The sequence below is a fragment of the Kryptolebias marmoratus genome, linkage group LG12 (assembly GCF_001649575.2).
Source record: "Kryptolebias marmoratus isolate JLee-2015 linkage group LG12, ASM164957v2, whole genome shotgun sequence".
In the NCBI taxonomy this organism is placed as follows: Eukaryota; Metazoa; Chordata; class Actinopteri; order Cyprinodontiformes; family Rivulidae; genus Kryptolebias; species Kryptolebias marmoratus.
Window position 1 is genome coordinate 17,541,164 of NC_051441.1, and position 17,941 is coordinate 17,559,104.

At 42.9% G+C, this 17,941-nt stretch overlaps 1 protein-coding gene across 2 annotated transcripts in view; it reads right to left on the minus strand.

Moving 5' to 3' along the window:
- The window catches only part of usp43b (ubiquitin specific peptidase 43b), an 83,016-nt gene that overhangs the window by 14,318 nt on the left and 50,757 nt on the right, over window positions 1–17,941 (minus strand). For both annotated transcript variants that reach the window (XM_017416765.3, XM_037978798.1), the window contains exons 7-9: window positions 11,448–11,610; window positions 8,974–9,085; window positions 914–1,017 (exon numbers count right to left, since the gene is read on the minus strand). In XM_017416765.3, coding sequence (XP_017272254.1) covers window positions 914–1,017; window positions 8,974–9,085; window positions 11,448–11,610 — 379 coding nt within the window. The remainder of the gene's footprint in view (window positions 1–913; window positions 1,018–8,973; window positions 9,086–11,447; window positions 11,611–17,941) is intronic.

Consider the following 17,941-nt stretch of genomic DNA (forward strand, 5'->3'; position numbering starts at 1 on the left):
CACACCTCTGTCCTAACTAATGTCACTGCTGTCGCTCTGCTTCCGGTAACATCTCACACATTGTGGGGGGGGGGTTCTCAGTTTTCTCGCTTGCGTCCCAGAGTCAAGTCTGAAGCCCCACATGGGCACAGTGTGAACCCGACCTAATGCCCCAAGATGTATTAATGCTTTTAGACTTCTAGTCCCAACTGTTTTCTTGAAGTGGTCGACAGAAAACGCTTGAATGTTGTGACTTATTTCTTTGTCCCTATGATTCCAAGGTGAACTGCGGAGGCGTCTATAGATTCATTTTTGCTTTAAACGTGACAAATTTGCTATGTTTGCAACAAAGAAACTATCGAGTTCCAATAAACACTCAAGAGCTTTCCTTATATACATAACTTTTACAAAATTGCCGTTAATAATGTACTGAATGTGAATGTTTTTGTGCAGTGCCCTAAGATGACTTTTGTTGTAAATATGTGTGAAAAGTGGAAAGTTTTTTTTTTTTTTTTGCTCTTGATTGTAATTGAACTGTAATAAATGAATACACTGCAGCTCAGTTTATTTAAAACAAATAACGCTACCTAACACGCAAAAACAGAGTCTAAAAACTGTTTGTCGACAAGCATTTGGGGACACAGGACAAGTTAGAGCACGAACGGTTTTCATAGTAATTTAGCAGCAAAGATGATGAGTGCTGCAGAGGATATACAGTTCAACAACAAGTGTAATCAACACCCAAAGATTAAAAACTGGTAATGCAATATTGCTCCGATCAGCTCAGGCAGCAGATGAGGAAATCCCTTAACACATTGAGCAAATAACAACAGGCCTGGATTCAGTGCGTTTACAACCTGTAAGATTAGTGTGTCTTAAAGTCATGTTTCTAGTGAAAACAATCTGGATTTTTCCTGGATTTTCACGCCCTCACCTGTCGACAGCTGGATGAAAGAGCGGCCGCCCATCCTGAGGTGACAAGTAGCTGTAAAACGGTGATCCTCCCACCACACGGATGTTGAAAAGCACTCTGGTGTTCTGAAAAAAGGGGCACAAAAACACAGATAACATAATTATAGCATTGATTTTATACGAAGATTCTGAATCCAGTTTGAATCCGATCACACCACATGCCCAGCGACACAGTTCCTCCTTGGGGATTCCAGGGCGTTCCCAGGCCAGAGGGAACATATATAACCCCTCTGGCAGGTTCTGGGTCCTGCCTGGGGTCTCCTCACAGTGGGACGGGCCCCAAACATCTGCAAAGGAAACTGAGCGGGAGGCATCCTGATCAAGAGCCGAAGGCCTAGTTTACACAAAAACGCAGTTTTCCCAAACAATACTTTTGATTTGTTTCTAAAAGTATCCTTTTAAACACGGCACTGTTTCATGAACTGTCTCCATCCAAATGGAAACACCAAAAACAACCAAAAAGTGCTGTAGTAACAATCCCAGGCCTGCATGTGGCGCAGTAACGACGCTACGAAAATACACCCAAAACAGGAAACAAGGCTTGGATTATATGCATAAAGCTTACACGCTAGGTGCAAAATGTAAACCCAACAAGAAGAAGAGGGCTACCTTAAGTTGCAGGTTAGATTAGAGGAGGGGATAGGACATTGTCATTTTCAAAAATGACAAATGGTTGCCTACATAACAACAGGGGCTTTCACCAAATGATATAGCTCCTTACCTCCTTTCCTTCCAAAGCTGAGCCAAGCCAGCCTACAGAGGAAGCTCATTTCAGCTGCTTGTATCCTGTATTTCATTCTTTTGGTCCTGATCCAAGTCTTATGACAATAGCTGGAACATAGCTGGACCAGTACATTGAGAGCTTTGCCTTTTGGCTCAACTCCTTCTTCATCGTGACAAACAGGAGCAACGCCATCATTACCGTAGACGGGCCATTTATCCATCTCCCTCTCCACCCTACCATCAGTCATGAACAAGGCTCCCAGATACTAGAAAGCCTCCACTTTCTTCCTCCACCCCTGTCCTGGAGGAAGAATATCACCTTTTACCAGTCGAGGAGGAGCTGACTCCCATCCCAGCCACTTCACACTGAAGGTCACGGTTCGCAGACGCCAACAGAACTACATCATCAGCACAAAGCAGAGATAGGACCCTCAGGCTTCCAAAGCAGACACCCTTTTCTACACAGCTCTTGCTTAAGCTGTGAAGTGACCAGACAGCACCAAAGGGGACTCCAGCAGATAGCCCCACGAATGGCTTCTCCAAAACCACAAAGCACAAGTGGACTGGACACTCAGACTCCCATGAAGCCATTAGCAACTCTGCAAGCATCTCAAGATTGGTTTGTTTTGTTGTTGTTTTTTTTTTTTGACTGAAAAGTGCAAGCTGAGAGGAAGATTAAAACAGAGTGCCAGCATCTGCATCCTCCTCCGAGGCATGGGAATATTACTCTGAGATCCGCGCAGATCCGCGGAGGGAACACTTTCACTAAAAATGAAATTGATTTCCTCTTGTTCGAGCTTGATCAGATGTATCTACTGACTGAGATCAAGCCCCCCCTGCCGTGTGAGAAAAGTGCAGCCCAGCGGGAGGTTTGTGCTGACGAGGATCACAGCAAACAGCACATTCCTGAAAAACAGATTGACACGCTCAACACAAGAATCCACTGGAACGCACGACCCCCCCTGGGGGGGAACGTTAACAGATATTGTGGAATTACTGCCTAAAGACATGCAATATACAGAACGTTTTTAAACAAACAAACCAAAAAAAGAAAGAAAAAAAAAGTAATCAAACATTGCTGTGCTGAAAATCCACGTTTTGGAATAACAACATGAAGAGAGTTATCCCAACCTGGATCATCTCAAGGTCGGATTAAGTCGGATTCTCTTTTATTTTGGCATCAACTAATCTCTGTTGTCTCATCTGCAGGTGGACCCCGAACTGGCACCAGGGGACAAGACAGCTTCACTCCTGTGTTAACACCTTTCCTGTTAAAATATGGAATAGATTTTCAAAACTGCTTTCCTCTTTAAGCGCCCCACGGTTCGGCACACGAGTATGCACTAGATCCTTTTTTTAAAAAATTATCTGAACGGCTCCTTTTTGTCTTTGCCGCAGCCCGTAAAAAACCCCCCTCATTTATAAGCTTTTGCGTTGCCATCAATTTGGTGTGAATATTTACACGGACTCTACGGGTAGTTGCGAGAGTAAATAACAGCTGCAGCTCACTGTCTCACTTCTGGCACAGCCTGGAGGAACATAATAACATTTCTGCTGGAATAATCACGTAAACCCTTAAAATGGAGGTCCTGCAATATTCTGAAATTCATTATTTATTGATATTATTCATATTTCTTATACTTACAGTAAAGGATTATAACTTAATTAGGAAGATGTGATTTTTTTAGATAAAAAAAAGAAATAGATTTAGAGAGTGTCTTCACTCGGTGCGTTAGAAATATTATGTGTCTGATCCCGTTCTGATGCCAGGTCCGACTGTCCTCCCGAGACAGCTCTCTGGCTCTGACAAAGGCTGGGGCCTAGAGTAGCTGATAGGCTGTTTTAAAAGCTATCTCTCATTATCTTAAAGGCAGAAATATTCTGCTGCTTGGAATTGGCTCGATCCCTGGGATTTACTGCTTGCCGTGTCTTTCAAACAAATTGTTAAAAAAAAAAAACGAGCTACTTCCAGTCTCGCTTACAAATTCTTGCCACGGCCATCACAAGCACGAGCTAAGCCGGGTAAATACTTTGTCAAATAAATAATTAAAGCCCTAGCGTTGCTCGAGGGAATGCCTTTCGCCCACCGCCTTTTCACGCCCGAGACCTAAACGAAGATCAACTAATGGAGGAGAAGGGGCGGCGTTAAAGCCGTTTTGGTCAAACCTTTAAACGCCATCATGCAGGGTTGTGAGACGAGTTAGCGCTTGGAGTATGTGTCGTCTCAGCTTAGAATAGAACATACTTTGTTGTCCCAGAGGGAAAGTTGTCTTGGGCAGAGAAATGCTGCACATTTGCGAATTAAAACACTAAAAACAACACTTAAGGCTCAAAAACAATAAACAATGCAACAAGTTGAGGGTACAATATAAAGTGTCAGCTACTGAATGCAGCATGGTCCAGTGCTAATGTGTTTCGTAAAGAACACTGTTCCTGGAGTTCAACAGTCCGATTAAAGCTGGAACAAGTGACAGTTTCAGTCTGCTGGTCCTGCTGTGTGGCACCTTCAGTCTTCATATTCGGAGAATAGTGGGTGCTTAGGGTCAGTGGATATGATTTTTGATGTTCTTATCACTGCTTGTTCATATATGGTCTGGACGGGTTTGTGTCCTTTTAGGTTGATTACTGTCATGGCCGTTTTGTGAATGTGGGCCAGCTTGTTCCTGAGTCGGACAGAGAAGTTACCAAACCAGGCTGTGATCTCATACCCTACAGTACTTTCCAGCAACAAACATTTTGTTGGAACCCACCCCATACGGTCTCAGTCTTCTTAAAATATGTAGTCTCTGCTGCAGTCGTGAGCACAGAAAGTCAAGGTGGTCTTTCCAACACAGAACATTGTCCTTCTGATCCCCTAGATATTTGCAATGTGAGACTTGTTGAATTACATTATCCTTTATAATGACAATCCTCTTCAACAGAAGAGGATTCTTATCACACCACTGAGTGAAAGAGTCTACTAGTCGTGGCTCAGCTTCTTTCTCCAACAGTGACACGATAAGTTTCTCAAAGCCTTTTCTAACATTGGAGGTCAGGGCCACAGGACATAAACTGTCATTGGTGGTGGCCCCGGGTTTTTTTTTAGGAATTGGTGTTATATGGGATAATATCAATGTTGCTGGTACTGTATAAATATCAAGAGATTGCTGAAATAGGGGACACCAAGCAGCTGTAAGTTCCTCAGCACAGCTTTTTAACAACAGAGCTGACAGCCCATCAGGCCCTGTAGCCTTACTGTTGTGCAAGCGTTTGAAAAGACGTTGCACATCCGATGGATCTATCAAAGGGGCAACAGTGATTGTAGCACCTTGTAACATTCCTCTGAGGAACTTTGTGTCTCAAATCTCATATAAAAGCCATTTAATTCATTTGCTTTCCATAAGTCATCCATTACTGTGATGGTTTGTTTTTTTTCTTTTGTCTGATTCAGGTTGGTGAACGATTTCATTAAATCCCAAAGTTGTTTTGTATTGGAAGTGTGAAAACTGTGTTGTATAGCTTGCCTGTGCTGCTCCCCTGCCTTTTTTAGATGGTATTTTAACTACCTCTGTGCCACTTGTAGTCCAGCTTTATCTCTCTTCTTAAAAGCCTGATTTTAATTGTTTATACATTGCTTAATGTATTTTGTGATATACGGTTTGTTGTTAGCGGAGGCAACAATCTGCCTTTTTTCAACCACACTGTCTACACAAAAGTTAATGTAGTCCGTTATTGAGCCAGTGGCCTCATCAAGCTCTGATGTGTGGAATATGGACCAATCTGGGCTTAAGAAGCACCCTTTGAGTGCTTCTATCGAATCCTTTGTCCAGACAAATCGTATTGTGATCTGAGTTGGATAGGGGAGGTTTGGGCTTGGCTACATAACGCATTTTTGATGTCCCCATAACATGTGTCCCAAATGTTATTTTGTCGTGTGTCACATTGCACATATTGTTCAAATCCTGCCAGCACAGTTTCTGGTTTGCAGTGACTGAAGTCGCCCAAGAAGGAGACAGGGGGTCCCTGTAAACGCCGAAGCAGCTCGTGCGCACACTTCGCGATACGTGCAGCGGCTCTACCTGCATCGCCGCTAAGTGGCACACATGATGACACAGCCAAATTCTCTAGGCAAATAGTAAGGTCTTTGTGTTCGCTGAGGTTGCTTAACTCAAATGTTGAGTAGATGTACCTCCAATATTTTGCTAACTCCACAGACAAACGATAAAAGACACTCTTTTGCCTTTGGTGGTAGTTGGTAACTATCTGCTCTATAAAAAAGCCACTTTGATTCAGCAGAATCACATTATGCCGTGCACACAAACGTGCGTCTTCTAATCGCACGGCGCCTTGTTACTCTTGATTATTTCTTTAGCAGAGAAGTTTTGAATTGCTCAAATTAGATTTCATGAAAAGTCCCAGCCCTTTACTGTCTCCTCAACAATACAATTTTCCTGCAATCATATTTCAGCTAGAAACAATTCGTCCGTGTACAAAGGCTCCTCTGACCATCTGTGTTCAGGAGTCGTGTTAGTGAGGCTGCAGCCATCAGTGTGCTGTGTAGGATCGAGCACCATTACGAAAATTAAAATGCTAAGTGATGTTAGTAGTGGCCAAAATAAAAAAAAAAAAATGGCTGTCAAATGTCACCTTTTTGTTTCTGAATTGCATTTTTACCGAATCTAAATTCGGGTCAAAGAGGGGGGGGACACTTATGACTGTAATTTATTGACACAAGAAAACTACATATCCTGCTGAGATGAAAGGTTTCGAGCAAACATCTGCTCCGGGCGTTGCTCCCTTCCTGGCAGAGGTGGGCGCCAGCAAACCGATTATTCTTTACGAGCCTGGTTTTAATTAAATGGCTGCCGGCATGGGGCACAAAGGAGACAAGAGAACGCCAGCCGAGGGAGTCAAAATGTTGCACCTGCCTCTTGTCTTCCCGTCTCAGAGAGCGAGGGAAAACTGACGGCTTACTTGTGCCGCACTCGTCCTTGTAAGGCTGCACGAGTGGCGTCGGGCTACAGGCGGAGAGGCATCCACGGTTCGAAATCTGACCCATGCTGCTAAACGGGTGGCGAATGTCTTCGGCAGACAGCAGCCTTAATGAAACAGTTTAAATTGCAAGTCTCTGATCGCCACACCAAAATTCTTGAGTTCACATTGTTTTATGCTGGAGATACGACAGGATAAAAACGCCCTTTACTTCCAGTTTGGAGGGGAAAATTCAAATTTCTGAAACAGTGGAAGTCAATGAGAGTTTGGGTGTGCGCACTCTGCACTCTGTGGGGATTTCAGAGAAACTCATAAGTCCCACAGCAGTGATAGACACACTGGGTGCGAGAATACAAAAAAAGGCCTATGTTTTGATGTAAAAACTGTACAAGAAGTGTAAAACTTGTGGGAGTAAAAGGTTTTGGAAAGTTTAGACAGCTCAAAGGTTAGCGGAATCATTGCACCCCAAGCTGAACATTTCACAGTAAAACCTCTGAAATCCTTAAGGCTCAACAGTGATTGTGTAAAAACTGTAGAAGGTAGCAAAGTGGAACTTTCTGTGACCCATTTAAACTTTGAATGATGTTTCTCAGGCGAAGTATGGCTGCACGCTAGAGCGCCAGGTCTGACTGCTTCTTCTCACTCGTTTGACCCAATTCCTGTTTGCTGTTTATGTGGGAAATTTGACACCATTTTTTTTTGCAAAATTGTGCCTACGCTGTACGATGTATTGTTACCAGTAGGTGTGACACATCGTTTCTGATCGAGATGCACATTTTGTACGGATTTTTCCATCCTGAATAAAAAGCTCTAACTCTTTGACATCAGCCATGATTCAAACAGGACATCTGGCCAGAAGTGAAGCGTTAGCACTTGGAGTGTAACTCAAATATCTTAAATCTGTGTTTTTTTGCATTTCGCAGGGACGTGTAACAAAAGCCACATGCGCGGACTCCTACGCTGCGGCGTGATCCGTTCACCTGACTCGGGGCTCGATGTGCCAGCGAGCGCAGCTCTCCGCCTCGGGGCCCTGTGCCTTCTCAGCAGTAAAAAAGAAAAAAACACAACGCTACTGTGCAGGCGGGCTGCGTTGCGTCACGAGCCAACAAAACCTGCAGAGGAACAGGTGCGCCAGCCAGCTTGGCAGGAGGGAGCCGTGTCCCAGCTCCAGCCGGCGCTCAAAACACACCCACACACACACACGGACATTAAAACCAGCCTCAAGGAAAATGCATTTATTGTCCGTTTATTAAAACGCTTATTTAGATTAAAGGCCTAGCTCTCCTCGACGGTACGCACAACTCCCACCGCCTTCCATGCCGGAGTTTTTGACTAAGATCCTCTTGTGCTGAGAGGGGGAGGAGGTACAGCTGTTTGGCTCAAAACTTGAAAAACTGACAAGGAAAAATGACATTATACACAATCTCACGCCAGAATCTCGCAAGATTGGACTCCCTGCTACTACCAATCCAAATTTAAGCTCAGTATATGTAAAATTGGCTGAGTGTAGTCATTTCTGTGTTTCCTAATGTCAGTAGGCTGTGGCGGCCATCTTGAACTGGGCTGACTCCAAAATGTAGATGCAGATGTTCATTCAGTGATAACTTTCTGACAGTTCATGAGGCATTTTGCTAATGCTACAAACAAATGAACGCGCAGACAGAGATAAAAACATCATTGCCCTTTCACCTTTTCCTGTTAAACAAAGAATAGGCGAGCAATAATTAGTTATCCGGTGGTATTTAGGTGCTGCTAGCTTACAGAAAATGACTACTCGCGCGCATTTGTTGTTACCCCGCCGCTACGCTAGCACAAGCTAGTTAGCATTAGCCTGGTGAGTGTCTTTTGTTTCAATAACAGAAAAACATGAACATTTGAGCTTGTTTTTTGAGCTTTATATACAGTGAGTCTTCAGCCATAATCCCCATACAGTCTATTGTTCGGTCAGCACATCGGCCCTTGTTAAACTGACACTTCCTGTTTCAAAATAAAAGCTGCCCTCTGCCAAAATGTAAACTGCTATTACCTGTTTAGTGAGGAGCTAGTTATTCCCACATATGGTAACATATGTTAAAAACAAAACATATAAACAAGTTTAAGCTGAGCTGTCATCTTAACTCTTGTACTAGCTAGCTAAATTTGAGTTTTTAGTTTTATTAGAGGTCGTTTCATGCTGTTTAGTGTAAAAACGAGTGTGTCGGTAAATCCCTTCCAGCTCTTGGAGCTGTTTCAATGCTTTTAAGTAAAAAAAAAGATAAAGTAGCAAAACAAGTCAAAACTCGCTAGTGTTAACTCACTGTCACAGGATTGTTGATAGGCATTGACTACCTGAGCTGGAGCTCCATTGATCATCAGGTAATAAAGCTTGCTGAGGATGCTTTGCTGGAGCTGGTCCCAGGAAATAGACCGATCCTCCCTCATTAAGAACGGAGGTCCGAACCTTAAACACACATAAAGGGGAATCAGTGTCACAAAGCCACAGATTGTAGACTTTACAGCCCCACAATGCCTCATCTTACGGGAACTGAAATAATTATTTATGGTCACCAGCGGCGCTGGGGCACGAGCCTCTGTTGCGGCATGTCGACGGAAGGACGGGGAAAGGACAGCAAGGAGTCGAAGCGGCTGACAAGGAGAAGGAGAGGGATCTCTTTGAGGCCGCGCGTCACGTGATGTGTCTATTATGATACACATCTAATTGGGAGCAGCCGTCCCCCGTGTTCCTGGGATTTATTAGCACGAGACGGTACTCCATAAAGAGGCAGAACGGAACAAGATGAACACCAAATCTTCTAAAAGGAAAGCTTTGCTGTATGTGTAAAGAGCCTGTTATTTCACTTCCATGCATTTCATTGCCTTTAAAAATTTAGTTTCGTTTTTTGGAAACAATACACTAGAAGGCAGCAATAACAAACATTTTGCCTGTGGGGGGGGGAGACACTCAGAGCAGAAGGAGAGGGTCACGTGTCAAATAGATATTTAAAATAGTTTGAACTTTTCATTATTTAGCTGCAAATTGTGCTGGAGTAAATAACATCATGTTTAGGATAAACTAACAATTTTCATTATGCTGCCTTTCATGGCAGTTTTAGAATAAGATCATCTTCTGTTGAGAAATCTCAGTTGATATCACATCAGATTTTAGCTTAATATCTGTAAAACTGAGAGTAATAGTCATTTTTGTGTAGGCTAATGTTGATTAGCTATCGCAGCCATCTTGATTTAGACTGATTCCAAAAGTGATTCAGTTGTTTATTTACGTTCACTGATTTCTTTCTGAAAGTTCAATTTAACTCCAGCCAGTGGTTCATGAGATATTTTGCTAACAGACAAACAGGATTGACCCCGACACTTAATGCTAAAGTTTTAAGCATTAATCTTCTGCGATCAGCAGCCCTTAGAGTAATGTTTGTGAATGACTCTCAGCTACAACTACACTAATTCTTAGAACAATCAATGTAAAGTTGTCTTAAATATAGCCAGTTTTGTGTTTTTTAAGTTCAGTTGGCCGTGGTGGCCATCTTGAATTGGGTTGGCTCCAAAAATTAATAAGTTGTAGATTTACATCCAGTGATTATTTTCTGTTCAGTGGTTCATGAGATATTTTGCTAACAGACAGAGTTGACTGCAAATAGTTATTTGCAATGTTTTTAACAAAGATCTTGTGCAATCTGTAGGTGCTCAGAATATGTTTTGAGGATCAGTCTCAGCAACTACCACACCAAGTTTGAGCTCATTATCTGCAAAACTGACTGACTTAAAAACATTTTTTGTGTTTTTTAAGGTCAGCTGGGTGTGGTGGCCATTTTGAACCAAACTGACTCCAAAAGTTAATCAGTTGTAGATTTGCATCCAGTGATTACTTTCTGCAAGTGTTGTTAACGTGAGTCAAGTGGTTCGTAAGATATATCGCTAACAGACAGACCCTTATCGTCAACCTCTCCTCAAACAGTCTCTCCTTAAAGCCTGAGCATATTTTGATTTTAGTTCCCGCCCGCCTTCCCGTGCAAACAGGCAGCAGCAGAAGTGAAACATCACCGACTGATTCATGGCTTTATAGGAGGAGACAAGAAATATGGCTGTCGCTGGACATGCAGAGCAGAATGTAAGGGGCACCGGAAGGACTGTTACGGACCCTACGTCTGAAGAAAAACTACAAATGAAACGTCTACACCTGTTTCACGGTGATCTGTTGCAGTTAAACCCAAGTTTGTCATGAGTCTCCTGTGTTTTATTGCCCATCGCAATGAAAAGCCAGCAGTCGTGTCATTGCCTGTTTGGGTGTTCAGTCTGTTAGCAAAATATCAAATGAACCAGAGAACCGATTTCGATGAAACTCTCAGAGCGCTATCATTCCGCGCACGTCTACAACTGATTCGCTCTTGGAGTCCACCTGATTCAAGATGGACGCCGCAGCTGATCAACTTTAGCAAACACAAAAATGGCTGTAACTCGGTCGGTTTTACAGATATCGAGCTCAAATTTGACGTGGTAGTAGCTGAGAGTCACCCCCAACACATACCCTGAGCGCTAAGATATGTACTAAGATATGTATTAAGATATGTCCACACTTCCTAACGGATTATTGCTTTTTAATTACTGAGTTATACTTATAATGATATAGTGGGTATGCACAAAATATGTTGATGATTTGTAGTTTGAAAAAAGGTCAATTAGCCGTGGTGGCCGTCTCGAACCAGGTTGACGCTGAAGTCCGTCCACTGGATCAGGAGATATTTGGCTAACGCAGACAAACAGACACTTATGCGACTTCTAACCTGCGGTTGAAATATTATCTTTACCTGGCAGTCTGTTGGCCAGCCCCAGCAGCGTTACACACCAGCAGCAGGATCTTCACAGGGACACCGTGGTTGAGAAACTCTGACGATAGCGCCCCAGACGAAGGTAACCTTTGACCCTCGGGACCTGTGGAGTATGGGGATGAGGGCAAGCTGTGGTGGTACCCTGGGTAGGAGGAAGCGAAGAAGAGAACTCTAAGACAAAATCATGCAAAACACTAGAGAAGACAATTTTCCTTTGAACTCAGAGCTGACTTTCTCTATAAAAGCACACAGGAATTCACAAGTAGCCCTTTAAAGAAAGATTAAGTGCTTTCATGTACTGAAAACATGATCTTTGAACTTGTGATAACACCTCAAAGAAGGAGTGTGAAAGAAAATTGAGATGTATAAATTGGCGAGACAGCAGCTTTCTATTTGGAGAACAGTGATTCAGCTGGGAGAACAGATGGACCAATGGCTGCCTGCACTCTCAGCAGGAGGTCTTATCTGATGCTGCCTCGGCTGCACATCCTGTCCTGGTGGGGTGCCAGGCAGCCACGCTTTTCTCTCATTCCCTCTTGTGTCTCTTCCAGCGCCGAGGAGTGTGACCGGCGGAGCGAAAAAGCTGAAATTATGAGATCCGTGACGTCAATGGAGCAGCCTTCGTCTCTTCAGCTGCCAATCTATGGGCTCGGCGCGTAGGTCAGCTCCGTGGAAGTTTCCCGATAATAAATCACGTGGTGAATTAGACTCGCAGTCAAACATTGTGGCAGTACTGGCTGGCTGCGACGGCCGTGTCTTTCGTTCTATTAAACACCAGTGTTCATACCCGATGCTCGATTCATCGCTGACAAAAGCAAATGCCCCCTCGATTCTCAAACCAACAAAAACCTCTGCAGATTCCTTTTGACACACATATATGGAATGTGACAGAGTGAAACTTTCGCTGAATAAAGGACAAACCCTATATATATATATATATATATATATATATATATAACGCAGAGTCCGCCAAAGCCTTCTGATTGCAGCGTCTTGAGAATAATCATGTTGGTAATTAAATGGAGCTTTTCACTTATTAACGTGTCGCTAATCAAGCGAGCAGAAAACTTGCCAAATCATGTGCTTCAATTTACGCAAGCAATGACCTCTGACAGTCCAAAGAAAGAGTTATGAGTGGGAAATCTCAGTTTGAAGTCCCGCGAAACTTGTTCATAGCACAACAGGGACAATCCGGTGTTGCGTCCTCCCCTGAGTCAGCCCGCAGCTGTCGGCACTGTCCCCCGAGGGCTGACATGTTGGCTGCCGGTCTGAGTTGGCATCCGAGCTGATCCGGGATGCGTTTGATCAGGAAATGACTGTAGCTGACCAGAGGGGGACCTCAACATGATGCAGGCAGTCCATAGGCACATGGGCCGTGTGTAGATGGGCGTTGTCTTGTTGAAAGACTCTACCAGGGTGTGGTCTCACGAGGGGTAAGCCATGTAGATGCAGGATGTCCCTGATTCAGCACTTTGCAGTTCGGGGTCCCCTGAACCACTACCAGAGACGACCTGAAGTTAGACCCTATGGTTTCCCACATCGTGATTCCAGAAGGAACGCTTGTATGTCTCTCAAGTAGGATTCTCACTAGTAGGATTAGTCCTCTGCCCTTGGTGCCCCCTTACGTACACATGGTGGTCGTTTGTGTTCATCCAGAACTGGGATTCATCACTGTTCTGATAAAACACCACTTGTTATCAGTCAGTGCCTCCCAGTTACAGCACCACTAGAAAAAGGGCAGTCGCCTCTGCTCTGGTGTTAATGGCAGTCTATGTGTGGGACAATGAACTTGTTTGTCTGACCAACGTCAGCCACCGAGACACAGACGGATGACACAAGATGCTGTAAAGAGTCCAATACCTGTGTTCCAGATGACAGGCGCAGACGTCACGGGGTTCTGTAATGCTTGGTGTGCCACCGTCCTTCCTTCGGCGTGTGTGGATCTCCTGACGTAACCGTTGGTTCTAACATCAGGCCACTGTGATATCTGTGGCTCCACATGCTGGACAACTTTACAACCATCCACCTGGCTTCTTCGCGCAAATGCACAAAATGACCCCCACCAACTTCCATCAGGTTCTGCTAACGCTGTCTCATGTGTCTATATGGCGTCCATTCACCACTCGTGACCCCTGGTGCCTATTCTAGACCATTCTGCCCATACCTCTGCATCCTCAGCTTTACATCATCATTATTAGTCAGATGCACAGGCTGAGCCACACTAAACACAGCCAGTAAGCTTATAAATAAACACCTCTCCGCTTTTAAAGGGATCCAGTCCTCAAACAACTGCCCTTGCTTGCAAACTGAGAGTGAGGAAATGAAAAAGGTGGTTGGAAAAATGGTCTTCGTTCAGTCCAAAGATGCAAATGTATAGGGTTTTTCTTTGAGGAGGAGGGGAGGATTTTCAAATCGTCTGTTATTTAAAAAGAAAAGCTACATTTCGGGCTTTAAAAATGCAATGCATGACGCTCCGAGACAAATGAAGGACAAAGCAAAGGACAATGGATTTATTGGTGAAATTCGGTGCATGCTACTTTTGCTACAAATACAAAAGAACTGCTGTCAATCGAGCCTAACTTAATCTTCCAAATTGCTTTAGTATGACTTTTTTTTTCTTCCAATTAAATTATCTAAACACAAAGGCCCCTGTGGCTTTGTTAGACTTATGTTACTTTGGACAAATCTTTTATGTAGCAGTGAAAAGAAGCTTCAATAAAGAGAAGGAAAATGGTGTAAATGTTGAGTTTATCTTTTACCAAAAGCTGCCACTTCAGTGTTTGGGAGTATCACAGTATTTTGACCGAGCATGCTAACTATATAACAAACCTGTCATCGTTGAGGGAAAAATATAGGACAGGTTTGATTCAGGCCATCCAACAAGGACAACAAAGCAAGCCTTCTTTTGGACAGTGCATTTCTGAGAGATGATGTGATTTCGTCCGTGATGGATGAGTATATCAAAGAGTGCCCATTTTTCAATTCAATGTGTGGTCCTTTGATTACTTTAACCGAGTCAAAACGGCCGTCTGAAGGAAAATGCTGCCCACCCCCGACACAGACAGATCTCTGTGGTGGCAGCAATAGTTCCTGTGAATGGATGGATTGAAAAAGAAATACAGAAAAAAGAATGAACAGAAAGCCTCTGCACTTTTTTTTTTCTTTTGGTCCTTCCCTTAAAGTGGATATATCTCTAAAGTTCCTGAATTACTTTTAGGAACCTCAACTCAACAGTCCAGAGCTTTTAAAACGGGCTTCTGTGGAATGGTTATGGACATTTAATATCTTTCCTGTTGTAGACAGCTCTTTGAATGATCTCAGTTTAGAGAGAAAGGGTTTAATTCTCACAGGACTGACAAGCTAATGGCTAGCCTGAGCGGGGGCTAAGGCTGAAAGGTATAGCTGCATTTTTTAAACCAGCTTCGATCGTCTAAGGTTTCATAGAAAATCACGTGAACTCTATTTTATACATCTCATCCAGCATTAATTTTACAATACATGACTGTTTTATAGAATTTTACGATCATTTCCAAGTGCAAATAGCATCAGAAGAAGCTAGTTGTGGTACTTACTGTTCAGCCTGGGGACACTTCCTGCAGGAATATCATAAAAGGTCTGCCAAAACAATTGTATAGTGTGAAACTGACTGCTGTGTAGAGGTTTATAAAATAGCACAAAGTGACATTATCATTATTTTTTTTTAAATTTGGGGCCATTTTAAGATAGCAGCCATCCACTTCGGTCTTGGCCCTGCTCTGACTAGCCATTTCCAAAACTCTGAGGTGTTCCTTTAATAACATACGCATGAAGGCCCCAACATCGTTACGCCATCACAGGCGTCCCTTTCAAACCTCGTCGTTTACTCGGCGGGGAAAAGTTTGATGGATCCGCGCTGGAGGCAGCATCTCATTTACCACGCCGCCCAGAGCTGCATCAGCAAAATCTAATGAAGGAATATTGATAGAAAACATTCACGGCAATAATGGTCAATAAATAATTCCACGATCCAAACTGGTTTTACAAGGCAACGGGAAAAAAAAAAAAAAAAAATGACTTTGGTGTGCAGATAGATAGATTATATATGCAGAGGTGAGAAGATGATGTAGGGGGTTAATTTGAAGACCGCAGCGGGAACGCTGAGATCTATGAGTGGAAAAAGGTCACACCGTCACTCGTTTGCCTTTGACTTAATCCAAGGGTACGATGTTCCTTCTCTCACATCGTCTCTTTACTTAACGCTGCCTCCTACAACCTTTAACATCCGAAAGTTTTAAATCCACTTTACGACTGTTACCTTGAAACAATGAAAGTCGACCAGTCGAACGTGTGCAGCGGACACGCTGACCACAAAAAGTATATTGCGGTGTCGTAAAACAGGTTTACAGCTCCTTTTCTTGAGCTGCACGTAGGATGCATGAGGCTGCACCTCTGCAGGGTCCCCAAGACTTAAATTCTTAAAGAAACTCAGTTCGTGAGGACAAGTTCCACTCTGATAATCCGTCTTTTACATAATGACTGCACAGTCAAAGTGTCGACTTTTAAATCAGACCCAGTGCTCAGCTGTCGTATTCATAAATAATAAAACTCAAATCTGAAGTTTTCTTTTAGCATTTATCAACGACCTATTGAAGTCATTTTAAGAATATCAATTTTGCATTAAGTTGTTGCCGAAAGGTCAGAATTTAAAGCCCGAGGCTATTCGTATGCTTTGCACAAATTAAATACTTGTTGTAGTATTAGGTTTTACTTTCTCTATACCGTGAGTACACAAACAGTATTCACCCCCTTGGCATTTCTTCGAACGGTTGCCTTCTAACCAGGAGTTTCAATTGATCTTCTGTTTGATTATAAGGAAACGGGTTTTACAAAATACTCCAGATAATGAAGGAAATCAGGGAAAAATGTTGTTTCAACAGTTTTTTTTTTTATTTGAAACTGCACAAGCATTCTCAATTAGAGGTCTGGGCTTTGATTGGACCATTCCAGGACATTTAACTGTTTCTCCGTAAACCACTGTTTCGGGTCATCGTCTTGCTGAGAAGTGAATCTCCGCCCCGGCTTCAAATTTCCAGAAGACTCGAACAAATCTCTCTTAAGAATTCATCTTTATTTTGTGTTATCCATTATTCCTTTAACTCCGTCCAGTTCCTGCCGCTGATGTTTTTTTATCACCAGGGACCCTGATGATAAAAAGCATTCCCACAGCATGACACTGTCACCACCGTGCTTCACTATGGGAATAATGTTCTCAGCATTGAACAGAGACTCCTGTACTATAAAAGCATATTTGCATTGTAAAGAAGATAATGGTGGGATTGTTGCTAAGAAAAATTTTACTTATATTAACTTATTTAAGTAATCTAAAGGTAATAGTCAAGGCTTTAAAGCAAACTGACTGGAAATTAGTTTAATTTTGAGGTTGTAGAGCAACAAAACATATCCTAATAGTTTAAAAATAAAGCAACAGGACTATTAAACCTTAAGGGTTTGCCACATCCTGGATGATAGAGAATCTACACCTCAACAAAATAGATAAAATACTAAGGGGGGAGTACTATATTGGATATTAAAAATTAAATTTTGGTCATAGCTTGTGTAAACAATGGCCAAACAATATTTTTTCATTTGGACACAATGTTTAAGAGTTGTCAAGAAAGTTGAAGCAACAGCAGTTTAGCTGCAGTATGGAAGGTGTGTGATGAAATCGGTTTACCGCCACATCCCTATTGTCTAAAAGCTGCAGCTTCAAAACATCTAGTGAACGTATTTGTCTCTCCTTTAAGCGCAGAATTCCTGACACTTTGTGCTCCGAGCTCTGCCATAGCGCAGGTGCCTCCCGGATGCATCCCGTGTGGGCCCAGGCGGAGGTTCGAGGGCTGCGGCGGCTGCTCTGTTGTCGCGTCGCACCAAACAGTCAGAAATCTCCCGATTTCCTTCAAAGATGAAACGTGTATTTCCGTGGGGGGCTGAAGGCATGTCAGTGTGAGTGACAGAACAGTCTGCTGTGTACACTAAAGTGTTGAGTGTTGATCTCGAGCCTCTGTATCAACACCCCCCCCCCCCCCACACACACACACACACACAAAAAAAAAACCACTGAGAAACCAGGAGATTCTGCCACAGCAGCGGAACAAAAATAAGATGGAACAACCGAATTACTTCTGATCGCACAATTTACATCTCTAGCCGAAAAAAAATAAAAAAGACAAATCTGACGGCAGAAGGGAAATCTGCACACAGGGGATGTAATTTGCAGCGCTCGGCATAATGTTATATACAGGTGCTGGTCATAAAATTAGAATATCATGAAAAAGTAGATTGATTTGAGTAATTCCATTTAAAAAGTGAAACTTGTATATTATATTCATACATTACATACAAACTCATATATTTCAAATGTTTATTTCGTTTAATTTTGATGATTACAAATGACAACAAATGAAAATCTCAAATTCATCATATCAGAAAATTAG